Here is a 13,215-nt window from a genome sequence, read left to right as displayed (position 1 = left end):
TCGTAGACGGGTTTTTTTGTTTATTTTTTTTGGTATTATTTCGATGTTTTTTTTCTTTAACAGCAGCAGCAACGCGATTACGTCGTCGTCATCGTTGCGGTCTGTAGAGAGATGAGAAACCTATACAGTGAGAGAAAGGGAGAGATTGACGAAGAGCCGAGGAACAAGGAGTTTCGAAAAAAAAAATTGTATGGGCATAGTATTACACTGCACCGATTAAGAATGCAAGAAAACAATACGGTTTTTGGTTTTTGTGTTCTCTTATCCTTCTATTATTGTTATTAAATTAATTACACTATTATTACAGCCACATTGTGAGTTTATACACGTAAAATTATTCATCACTATACACGTTTTTATATGTACAATAATATAATATAATAACAATACATCGAGTCCTGCACGGTGGCGATGCGCGGTGATCGCAGCTGCGAACGGCGAGGCGTTTGAGAGCGATCAAATGCCAGAAGACTTGGTCGCTACTCGCTAACGATCTCGTACCGTCGCGGATAATAATATATTATTATGATAAATTTTAAAACATAATATATCACCGCGACCGGGGTATATCACGCGCACTGCGGACAAGACGGTTCGTTATTAAAACTATACCAATAAAATAAAATAAAATAACTTAAATATCTATAAATAGTGTAAAATAAAATAAAATAAAATAATATGTATAATATATATAATATATTATATGATATACGAACGTACCTAAACGTACGTCGCATATAATATGAATATATCATAATATATGTATTATAAATTATTATCGCTATAAATATGAATAGTTTGGATATCAGAAAATCGGTACGCACCGTTTGTCCGTTTACAATAATATTATTATATACAATGTGTCCGTCGGGGGACTTAGGTACGCACAGCGTATGGTGTAGGTAAGGTACTACATGTTGTACCTACACTGTTATTCGTATTATTTCCTTTGTTGTTATTGTTGCGACGAATTGATTATGTAGGATATCCAGTCGACCGTCAACGCCACCCTGTGATAGATGCCGGGCTGACCGCGTTGTGCGCACGAGTAACCGGCCGACACGATTCCGATTAGGTACCATCGACCCGTCTTCTCCAGCATCAGTGGTCCGCCCGAATCGCCCTGTGAAAATCGAAAAAAACGACAATGTAAGTCGAAGTTGCGTCGGATATTAATATGACTTGTCGCACGCGGTCGGAAGAAAGCATTTTGTCTCGCGTATATCGGACAATGGCGATCTATATAGATATATTCGGTATACGGGTTGATTATATTATATAAGGTAGCTCAGTAGCTGATATACGAGATATAGTTAGCTAGGTTGATATATTATTATTATTACGGTGTATAACACAACAAGGCGTCTACAAAGCGATTCATTCAAGTGTAAACACTAGTGTAATTTCGAAAACATTATTTTTTCATAATATATTATTGATGTCAATGCAAAACGACATTGTTGAAATAAAATGATATTCTTTACAATGTTACTCTTTTCAACTACGATATTATACACTTTTAATTTCAAATTCCTAATCAGTATATTTTTTGAAGTAGGTACCTATACATTTAAACGTACTTGAAAATAAAATTTCGAATGACTAGTTAATTAGGTATAACCAATAAATATTTAAAGTTTAGATGGGTGAAGTAGTGGAACTAACCTTTCACGGGATAGGTAGATGTACCTCAGTATCACTCTACTTCCATATTTTTAAACACTTATACATCGAAACGCTATGGTCAATTTTCTGATTTGGAATATGAAATTAAAAATGTATCTTGTCGTTCAAAAATTTAAAAACTTAAAAAATTGTTCAAGTTGTACGAAAAAATGAGTGTAGACACTGAAATGGATCACCTTGTATACTATTATTTTGTATTCATCCACAGGTCTAAGGGGTCTGAAAACCTCCTGTTGAGCCATATTTGATTATTCACATCAAGCGATAATTTCAAATTTGTAATAATAATAATAATAATAATAATAATAATATATGACAAGAAAACTACAAGAATACAAGTAGGCATACAAAACAGAAATGTATATTAATATTATAAAACCACCCTCAAGAAATGTATTGTTGGTATAAGAACGATTGCGTGTTTGAATAATATATAATATTTAGGTACGTATAATATCATAGGAACATATTCGATATTATAGTTGTGGATATTATCTTTTTTTCACGGTTTGTTTTCCTAACGATAAATGTTGTATCATATTATTATTATTATTATTTTCCTGATTTTCTTCGAAGAAAATTGTTAACGTACGACTTCCATTGAGCGTGTCGGAAGAAAGCCGCTTCGTTAAAATCGCCGAATGCGTTAGTCACCCATCCGGAAAGATCTCGACACTCGTCGAGTGGGTATATCATACGTGACGTTTGCTTTCATAACAGTTGTGCGCGATGAATATTGTACGTCAAAATATCATAAGTCAACATGACGATAACATTTTATTAGCGCCAGATATTATGTTTATTTTTTTTTCATAGAATTCGATCGACTTTTATTTGATCAAATAATAATAATAATAATTATTATTATTATTATTATCTATCAAATGTCAATTATTTCATTATACCGATTACGAGGATTTCGGGAAAAATGAATTATAATAATTTTTTTTTTTGCACAAAATTAAATTCTAGCGTGAAGAAAGCGTTAAGTCGGGTCCGGAGGACAGATCGGAATTAATATAATTATATTATTATTATGATATTTGAACCGGTGCAGTCGCGCGGAGGCAATACGAAACGAGAATTGCGAAGTGATCGAAGAAAAACCCGTCGGCGTAAAATCTGAACCCGGCTACTCACTTGGCACGAATCCTTGGATCCTTCCCGGTAACCGGCGCACATCATCTCGTCGTAGATTATAACGTTTATGCCGTTGGACTTGTGCCACCTCTCGCACTGTCTGTTGTCAATGATTGGTACGTCGACGGCCTGGAGCGTCTTCGGCCTCAGTCTAGAACCTGTGTAGCGAAAAACACGCAAAAACAACAACAGAACAATGTATACTATCGACAAATAATATATTATTTTTTTTATAAACATTTTACATAATATTTTTAAATGCCGATCGGCGTGCGATCAGTCCGTCTCCGCGGGTGCGCGGTCGTCCGGACATCACGAGCTGGCACACGCACGGCACGCCACAATGTAGGCAAAGGTGCCCGTAACGGGCGATGGTCGTTTGGGCGAAGGTAAATAATATATCAGAGATATAATCATTGTATCAACATGTCGACAAGGATCGAGACGGTAGAGTATTATGAAAATGTATCCTAACACGTTTCAAATATCATAATATTGGCATGTCCGTAACGACTTTGCCGACGGGGAAACGCGTGTCCACCGCTGGGTTGTAACTGCTGCACGATAGGGATATGCGGGCACCGTGTGGCTGTCTTATTGAAGCATCGGATAAACATGATTGATAGTATTATGCTTCGGATAAAGACGTGGGGGCGTAAGGGCGAAGGGTGGATATAGTTATCGGTAAGACGGTATCCATCACGGATATCTACTGTCTTTTTCGTCGCCATCTCAATAATATTATAGGTATGTACTTATAATAATTATTAGTACGAATTCTGTGATTTTTTCGTTCTCAAAGCTCACGAGGTAAAGTTATTTTATTGTATTTATTCGTAGCTGCCCAGTTGGGGTTTTCGTACCAATAGGTAGTTTGGAAAAATAAAACCAAACCATTTTAAAGATCAACAACGTAGAGACGAGTATAATATAGGTTTTTGTTTTTTTTATTTTTGTGAACGGGAAAAACTTTAATTGGTTTGCACTGGACCCTGATATTTTAATTAATTTTAAACAAATCCAGAAAAATGTATTTTAAATATTCAAAAATGTGTCATATATGATACAATATAATATAGACGTTTATTTGAAAACAGTTTTAAAAATCAGAGTCCATGCTGCATATAAAAGCTGCGTCTTTTTTTCGATTAAAATTGGTTTTGAACTATATTTTTGTACTTGAAACGTGTCTACTTCGATACCCTGTACTCGATATTAATATAATATACGAAATTGGATTCACGCAACGCAACAGTGTTCATTGCGGTCTATTTCTACCAATAAATGCGTCGCCGTGAACCTCTTAGGTATTCCACCGGGTTTTTTCCAAAATTAGTTTGGTCTTCACGAGCGGGTAAAGACCAAACGAATTTCGACGAAAGCAATAACAGAAAAGATTCGGCTGGCCCGGGAGACGTGCGTACGATGAGAGACGCCACTGTTGCGGCGGCGGCAGTGGCGACAACTGTAGTGTGATAGACGGCATTGCGCACAAAGACTTTTTTAGAAACTCGTTTCCACGCTCGTGACACGCGTGGCGGACGCATTTCCTTTATTGTTTAGTGTGTGTGTGTGTGTGTGTGTGTTTTTTACCAGTCCTACAACGCGCGGCGAAATCGGCGTGTTTCGATGCGCGCGCATCGTCCGTCGTCGCCCACGCTATACGTTATAATAATAGCTGTAACAAGAACGTATATTATAAACATTTGTATAAATTATACACAAAGAGCGCATAATAACGATTTATCGCGATATTGTTAACTATATTATTCCATGTCGGTACGTTTGCGGCGATCCGGAGTCTGGACACGCGCGCGTCCTCCGACCGAACGTCGGCCCTATAATATTTCCGTTTCGGTGTATATTATTATTATTATTGTATTATGTAAAACACGTCCAGCCTACGATACTATATCGCTCGGTACACTGAACAAACCATAACATTAAGCTGGCTGTCGTTTGAATTGTTTACAAGTTCGACGCGTCTACCCGGGAGAACTGCCCGAATGGCCGACGTGTCGCCGGCCCGGACTTCGGTAATGACGAAGAAAAACACTGGTAATATTATTATTGAGTGTGCAGGTGGTTACCGCATCATTAGTACGATTGCGGTCACACCGTTTTCTCGACGACGATGGTAATATTTTGTTTTATATTATTATATCTACGACAAGGCAGATGCCTGCCATCTCTTGGGAGATGGATCTCCTGATGCTAAAACGTGCAGCTTTACTGATTCACAATCAAACGGGAGCGTTCATATTTTTCTTGTGCGTTCTTGTACGAGTGCAATCTTTCGAACTTTCGCCACGAAACGCAATGATCCCAAATATCCGTCTCTTTTCTCGAAATCATAATAATAATTAGGGCATGGAAGTTATAGGAACCAAGAGTTGCATATTTGTCTATATTATTATGTTTATAGCGGACAGAGCTAAAAACCAATAACGATAACCGAGATTGAAAACGACAATTTACAATGCATATTTAGTCAGTTTAGGGGAAAAGTGCATACTTTTTAATATTTTTATGTAGGTACTCACATAAAGGCGTTCTAAAAATGTATTTTATGACCTTATCTATTTTTTATGCTCAATTATAGGATTTTTCTTTTTCATTTATACAAATTAGCAAAAATCAAATGTTTCCACTATATAACAAAACTTTTTAATAGTTATGTTTTTATTATGGGGTAAGTGCAGGTACCTAATAGATATGCTACGATGACGTATTATTATGGCCAGCTAGTTTTCATTTCAATTTTGGCAGAAACGGGTAATTTCCCGTAACTATAATAATAAAAAAGTTATAATTTTTTTTCACTGTATCTTAGATTTTTACGTGCATATTTTATCGGTTTTAACTAACAAGCCTTAATAATAATAATAAACGATACACATTAAACGTACATTATGGTGTACGATGACGTTGTTCCGACCGTTGTAACGCGCTCGCGTGTGCTGTCATTCGAACACTGCACATCATTAATAACAATATAATATTATTATTGTACTATTGTCGACTGCGAGCCGACTAAACATATTATTATCATTATTATCATAAAGATTTCAATCCTCGAGCGACAACCACTACCAGGATAATGATAATAATAATAATAATAATATTATTAATACAACCTGACTCTTGCGTGGACGATAATATTATAGCTATGTAGGTACAACTCGCGGCTATAGCGCGGAGGGAGCTGTCAACCGAAATATGTTATCAATATCTTTGTGTTTTCGTATATCCGTCACTGTCTTCGCGCCGCTGACGAGATTCGAAAGCGGGCGGGCGCGCGCGCGTGATTTTCCGCTCGTATTATTATTATTATAGCTGTTGGCCACCTATACTATTACAGCCGATGGTGGCCGATACGTTGTTGTCATTGCCTACTTTTTATCATTATTATTTATTGTTGTTATTATTATTATTATTATTATTATTAATGGACTTTGGCCTGAACGGAGATTAAAACGTTCGGTTGATATTATTATTTTCATTCTATCCCGCCGACAGATACCTATCCGCTATATTATACAGGGTTCAGAAAAATGTTTTCCCTTTAATAATCAATTCATTTTAATTCTGTATTTTTGAATTTTCAAGTATAGGTACTTATATGGACCATATTTTCAAAAATACCTAGATTTTTTATAATATTTTAGGAGTGATACAAGCTAATTTTTTTCTAAGACAACCAACATTATTTACTGTCAATTGTTAAGCAGATGATTTCTTTTAAAATGTTGATAAATCAAAATCAAAGAGTACCAATCTAGTTTCCAAATTATTAAAATATATATGTATATTATGTATAAGTCTTCGTCTCAACTATTTAATAGTTCTTGAAAATGATTTTACAAAAATATAAAATTAATGAAATATATTTAGTCTAGTTCAATATATTATAATCGGACAATTTTCACAAATTATAATATGTTAATAAGTACCTAATTACCTATGTTGATAAATATTAATTACTATAAAATTGTCATACCATCATAGTCCTTGCAATATCTACCAAACTTACTAACTAACATAGACCTATTACCCTTAGAACACAAAGTTAAGTAACTCAAAAACTACTCACTTGAATTTCGATTTTGAAGCATTGAAATTTTAAAAAGTCTTTTGCTTAACAACTTGCAGAAAAAAGAGCTGTTTACTTTTGAAAGTTAATAAGTTTGGATCACCACAGGAATAAAGAACACTCATTATGCTTCAGTTTACATTAAAATTCCAAAAATTGGAACTTAACAAATTATTTATTACAAGAAAAGATGGTGTTGGTCATGCTTGGTGAATCAGCTTGTATAATATTATGTGGTCTTGTCCGCATTCGATTTTCAGATTCTTCGCTATAATGATCTCAGTCACTCTCTCTCTACCTATCTTATTCCACCCCACGGTCTCATTACCTCCATTTGTATTATTTTTATTATTATATAGTTAGTTGTCCGCACGATTATGACCGCCCGAGGTTCACAAATAAATTGCACGCTGCATATACTCTATTAATATTAAGTCAAAGTCCAAGACATTTTGTGCACGTTCGACCGTATTTTAAACGATAATTAAGTATTGTACGGAACTCGATTTTCAAATAGCATACTAAATGCGTGTGTTGTTACTTATATACTATCACGGAATTCCTATTACATTTTGTTTGAAAGAACAAATCTGTAGGTACATTTTATTTGAAAAATTACCTACAACAATTATTTGAGAATTGCTACTTCATAGTACTTTCTACACGAAATTGTTTAAGAAAAAAATATTCTATTGGAATAAAATGAAGAAAAATTCCCACCCAACAATATTACATACATTGATGTGAAATGTATGGATTCCGAAAATAAATTCATGTTTTTTAATTTCCGCGTATCAGGAAAATCACATTTAGTTTGATTGAATAAAGTGCGTGGAGAATAATCAATAAATAATTGGTAATAATTGATATTCTGGAAATTTATTATTTACAGTAAATACATGGATTTTTGATTTTTCACCAATTTTGATAGCTCAATTATATAGTTAATTATTATGGGTAGTTCCGAAAATAACTAGAGAAAAATATAATTTTCATTAGTTTCACTGCAGCGATGGTTATTTTTTACAAGGTATTTATTATGCAGCATAATATCCAAATATAATTTTTATAGACGGTGTCGAGACCCGATTGTTTTCAATACCTAATCTGTTTTAGAGATTTCATATATTTTTTTAATACATGTATATATTTTTCTGAAGGTTTTTATTATTTACTTATTTATGTTCATTTCTGAATCGAACGGTGTAATATAGATAAGAAGAACTTATACGGTTTTTGTACAAAGGATATCGTGTCATTATTATGTATAATATTATAATAACTTAATTCTATACAGCTGTCGGTTTTCGAAATTTTCAGAAGACGTCGTTAACAAAATAATTTAATAAAACATAATTTCTCAAAATTGCACTGGCTGAATGAAATGTCACCGTACCGTATTAGTACTAGTTGGTCGTTTTTTTTCCATCCCATTCATCGTAGTACGGGTGTTTTATATACCTACCTGTTCCGTTTAGGTTGAATTCACAATTGTTTACACTCTGTGTAATTTTAATTATTGGTGCGACATCCGTTATAGTTCTTTCCGGACAGATGTCTGCTGGAGGTTCCCTTTTACTTTTATGTATTTATTTATTTTTTCAATTTTAACTGACCAATGATTCGTTTCGACAATGTAACATGAGTGACGAATGTTTTTTTCGGCGCTAATCAAACTGCACGCAAAAATGTGTATTTATTTTGTATTCCACGCGGAATGGTCTCGCAGTAAAATTATTGTGAAACAATCGATTTTCGCGCACCTGCGTGAGGCTGTTATACTTGCTATTATTATAGGTATCTATTATAATGAACTATGGTCGTTAACGGTATAACATTGGTTAATATAATTATTATTTATTATTGTTGTGACGTTATATTATTATATAGGTTCGCCATATTATGGTAATTAGCGCGATGTTTTGTGCTGGCATTGTACAAGTGCCCCGGAACGCATAGGTAACCAATAATACTAAAAATACGAATATTTTAGCAAACGCGTGTTGTCATCTCCTGTCCGCCAATATAACACAGAGACCCAAACAAAAGGGTAACGAATTATTGCACCGCTCGCGTAACCGTAATCGAGGTCGATGCACGAAACACATATATTTATACCCAGGTAGGTACCTACATTTGTTTTTTTTCTGCGACCGACGAAACGCATAAACCTAATTATAGATATGTATAACACACAGCTACGATTACTGTAGTTCCGCGATTTTATAGATCACTAGGCTCATAAAAAAGTACACGTTAATTATAATACGGATGACACTACTCTAACGGTATATTCGTATGTAATATTTACCGATTTCTCTCCCCTCTCGCGCTCTCTCTCTCGTACTCTCTCTTTCTCTCCCCTCTCTGTCTCTATTATGCTCATTATCTACCGCATTTATAATCGTATTTTAAAGTTGGATTTGATTTGAGTAATATTCGTACTAGTGTAATATATAATATTGAAATATGATTTAGGGACAACCCTTAACAGCCGCGAGAACAGGGTAGACGAAAACCGGGGTTTGAGTGTATAAACCTAACCCATGAGAGTTTTGTTGGTTTTTTTCAACAAAACATTATGCCCGATGGGTTTTTCAAGATTTGCCAAGTCTTATCAGGTTTTTGCCTAAAATATTCACCAAAAAAATCCAATTAAAATGTTTTCTTATAACTTATTAAGCCGTAATAACATAACAAATCGTGGGGCCTAAAATAATTATAGTTTAGTACTGACTAATCAAATGTACTGCACAGATCGAAAACTAAATAATAGTATAATATTATTCCTGATAAATATAATGACAGATTTAAGATATAATGTAACCCTTTATACTGTATTTGTTGAATAACGATAAGCTTAAACATAAAATAATAATATAGTGTCATCTTTATATCACCCCACTCCGCTTGTGAATTATTATTATTTAAAAAAAAAAAAATGATTTTAGAGTTTGTTAAATCATTCCGGGTGGCTTTACAGTCAGTCTTAAAAAAAACCTTTAGAAGTTGCAGTCCTGATTTAATTGTGCTTAAAAGTGCCAACCCTGTTCGAGAATTTTACAAAATTTATAGCGCGTTTAAATATTGTAAAAAAAGATTGAAACAATACAGAAATAACAAACAATTTATGGTAATAATATATTGCGTGGGCTATAATAATTAATATATGACTAATGAAAATCTATACGAACGTGTATTCTGAAAATTCATAATATTTTGAAATGTTCTAGTTTGAATGTTTGATTAATATTGTAATTTATTATTATTACCAAAACCAGAGCATGAATATTATGAATACTCCCTTTGATTCTGTAAAATGACTTATATTATTTTTTATTGTTTTTGACCGCTTAGATTGAAAAAAAAAACGAAAACAATTAGTAGCCGTAATAAAAACGGACCTGTTCGAATTTAGCTCCTGGGTGGACGCACGTCGCACATACGATGATGGATGTACAAACATGGTTTTTATGATAGTCTCCTCCGAGTAAACCATCCCATTAAATAGATTTACGCGACGGAGGTAACGAGGTACATATATTATACCTAAACGAAATTGAATATAATAATATAATATTATGTGAAGAGTCATATTTACTGTATGATGAGACTGACTCGTTTTAACGTTATTATACTGTTATTGTTGTCCTTGTCCGAAGAAAATTAAGTGATGCGTCGGAAAGGCACGGCGGACAATGGTGTATAATATTAATAATTATTAGGTATGGTAAAAAAAAATATTTATAAAACCGGTCGGAAAGATAGGATAACGGTGGTCGCGGGGGCTATTATTTATATGTACACGTCGTGTTAAACGTACACGGATCAGTGGATGTATTTGTGGGCGAGCGTACGCCCCCAAGTGTTTGGATACTAACTAATAACCACCGATCAACCAGGAAAATACGGTTTTCAACTAACTGTTGGATTCGTCACTGCAACAGCTCTACCAGTGAAATACTATGAGGTGAATACCAACTATCAATGCTTAATAAACATTTTTTTCCTAGAGGCTACGTACGATTATTGATCAAGTCTGAAATATATGACGTTTAAGCTCATTATATAGGAGCAACTATAGGATTAAACATTTTTTTTTTTTGGGGGGGGTTTGTAGCTCATACCCTTCATATTTTTTCTTCTGTAATGTGTGTGAAAAAATCTCCCCTCCCTCATTAAGTTTGTATTTATAAGTGGCTTAAAAAAAATTAATATTTATATATTTATACCTTGTAAGTAAGCATATATTATTCAATCAAAAATTTTAAATTTTATTCAAACACAAATTTGTTGTCTTTTAAATTGTCTTATACTTCCGATTGATCACACATTTTTAATAAATGTATACATCTCTTACGGAGAATATACCCAAATTTGAGAAACAGTTCTGCAAGACTGAAACATATTATACTTGCCATCTGTAGTCAATCTTTTGACTCGTCGAAGGAAACATTTTACGTGACATATCATTATCCAATATAATATATTTGGAGGGCTTATCACCTATGCTCAAATTGAGCTGCTTTATACGCATCGTATTATCATACATATATTATTAATATAATAACTGCAGGCAACTGCATTATAATAGGTACGTGGGGGCGGCACCCACGTAAAAACAGCAATATAAAAATATCCGCTTTCCGTTCGACTTACGAATAATAATAATATAGCTGCTGTCTCGCCATACACACTCTCTCTCCGGAGCTTGTCTGCAAGGCGGCAAACAATCCGTCCGGCAGACTGATGGTGTGGACGATGTGATATTGTTATAATACGCGTAGGTATACTGAATATTATTACTATATGTTCAAGTATGTTGTACGCAGCGGGTATGTGATTTATTGGAAAAGTCGGTCCGGCGACCAGACGTTATAATATTATTGTATATTTGCACATAGGTTTGAAACGCATACATACATACATTTGAATATTGTGCTTATATGCGCATATTGAAACACTGTGTGGTCCATCGTATAAATCTTTTCAGATGACGCAGCGCTATAAATACTAAAATACGCACAATGTATTACCTATAACCGACGACGTTTGAAAACAATTGATTTCTCGATCCCAACCTATTATAAAATACGCGTTTCCCTGGTGTAGTATAATATTTTATATAGTAAGTATATTAATATTATTGTTATTGTCACTCTATGGTCCGCGGGTAGACTCTTCGTTGTGATCGCAACGATGACGACAAACGTCGATGGTCCATTTTCGCGGCGAAGAACGCCAGAGACAAAGCAGGCGTTGGTGCTGGTGATGGACGGGCAAATGTGGACAAGTTAATGAAAATAATTAACTGTGGCAAGTTTAGTTAATTCAATTAAATTGTCTTCAGTTAAATTAAAAGCTAAGAAAAAAAAATGTTCCCATAATCGAAAAAGAGTCATCGAATCAGTATTGTCTAGTTGGTTCCGCACGACACGAAAAGAAAATAACTTAACTGCATGGCAATGATAATTAACTATGAAAAGTTAAGTCACAACAATAACAATTTCAATTGATTAAGTTAATAAGTTAAAAACCAAAATAATTAACTAGTTAGGTTAAAAAATTAAAAAAAAATAACTTTTCAACAAGTTAAATATGGGCAATATTTGAGGACGGGATGCATAAGGCGGGAATTAATTCATCTAAATGGTTATGATTACCAAACCCCCCCCCCCCCCCCCCCCAAAAAGCTTGCGATATTAATTAAACGATTTTTATTACTTTGGAATTAGATTATGTTTTATTGCCAACAGTTTTATCTTCTGTTTGGCCCGTCTATTCCGGGAAGACACTGTACTTTAAAATGTTCAAAGCGTTTTTGATTTTTACTGTTATAGAAATATATTTGGTAATGGATTGTTATTATATGTTCTGAATGGTAAATGGTCAATATTATGATAAAGTGAACAAAAACATGTAAACAGCTTTAAAGGTAAAACGCCCGCCGCTTTCCTTCTCTCTACACAATGCGTTTAAGTCTCCACACGGTGTAAAATATGAGGTACAAATTGACGCTATAATATTGATATGCGTCGTAACTCTTAATACAATAATATAAATTATTAATTCGATTCGAACATAATATCTTAAACAGTTCAATATGTCAAAGTATATATGGCGGCGGATAATTTGTTTTTGTAATCACTGTTAAGCTGTTTAAACTTAAAAGTTTATTTTGCTACTATTATAGGTATATTTTAGAATTTGTTGTGGTTAAATTTTCAAAATTTATAAAAAGTTAAAATAAGATTCAAGTTTGAAAACTGGTTTAAGCTAACATAACTTAGAGTTCA

At 33.9% G+C, this 13,215-nt stretch overlaps 1 protein-coding gene across 2 annotated transcripts in view; it reads right to left on the bottom strand.

Annotated features, from left to right (window-relative positions):
• Window positions 1-241: 241 nt before the first annotated feature.
• The window catches only part of LOC132933472 (uncharacterized), a 35,254-nt gene continuing 22,280 nt past the window's right edge, over window positions 242-13,215 (bottom strand). For both annotated transcript variants that reach the window (XM_060999744.1, XM_060999745.1), the window contains 2 exons: window positions 2,827-2,984; window positions 242-1,123 (listed from right to left, as the gene is read on the bottom strand). In XM_060999744.1, coding sequence (XP_060855727.1) covers window positions 956-1,123; window positions 2,827-2,984 — 326 coding nt within the window. In that variant the 3' untranslated portion in view covers window positions 242-955. The remainder of the gene's footprint in view (window positions 1,124-2,826; window positions 2,985-13,215) is intronic.

The sequence above is a fragment of the Metopolophium dirhodum genome, chromosome 1 (assembly GCF_019925205.1).
Source record: "Metopolophium dirhodum isolate CAU chromosome 1, ASM1992520v1, whole genome shotgun sequence".
Taxonomy (NCBI): domain Eukaryota; kingdom Metazoa; phylum Arthropoda; class Insecta; order Hemiptera; family Aphididae; genus Metopolophium; species Metopolophium dirhodum.
Note: the sequence above shows the minus strand (reverse complement) of the source record. Positions and strands in the feature narration are given on the sequence as shown.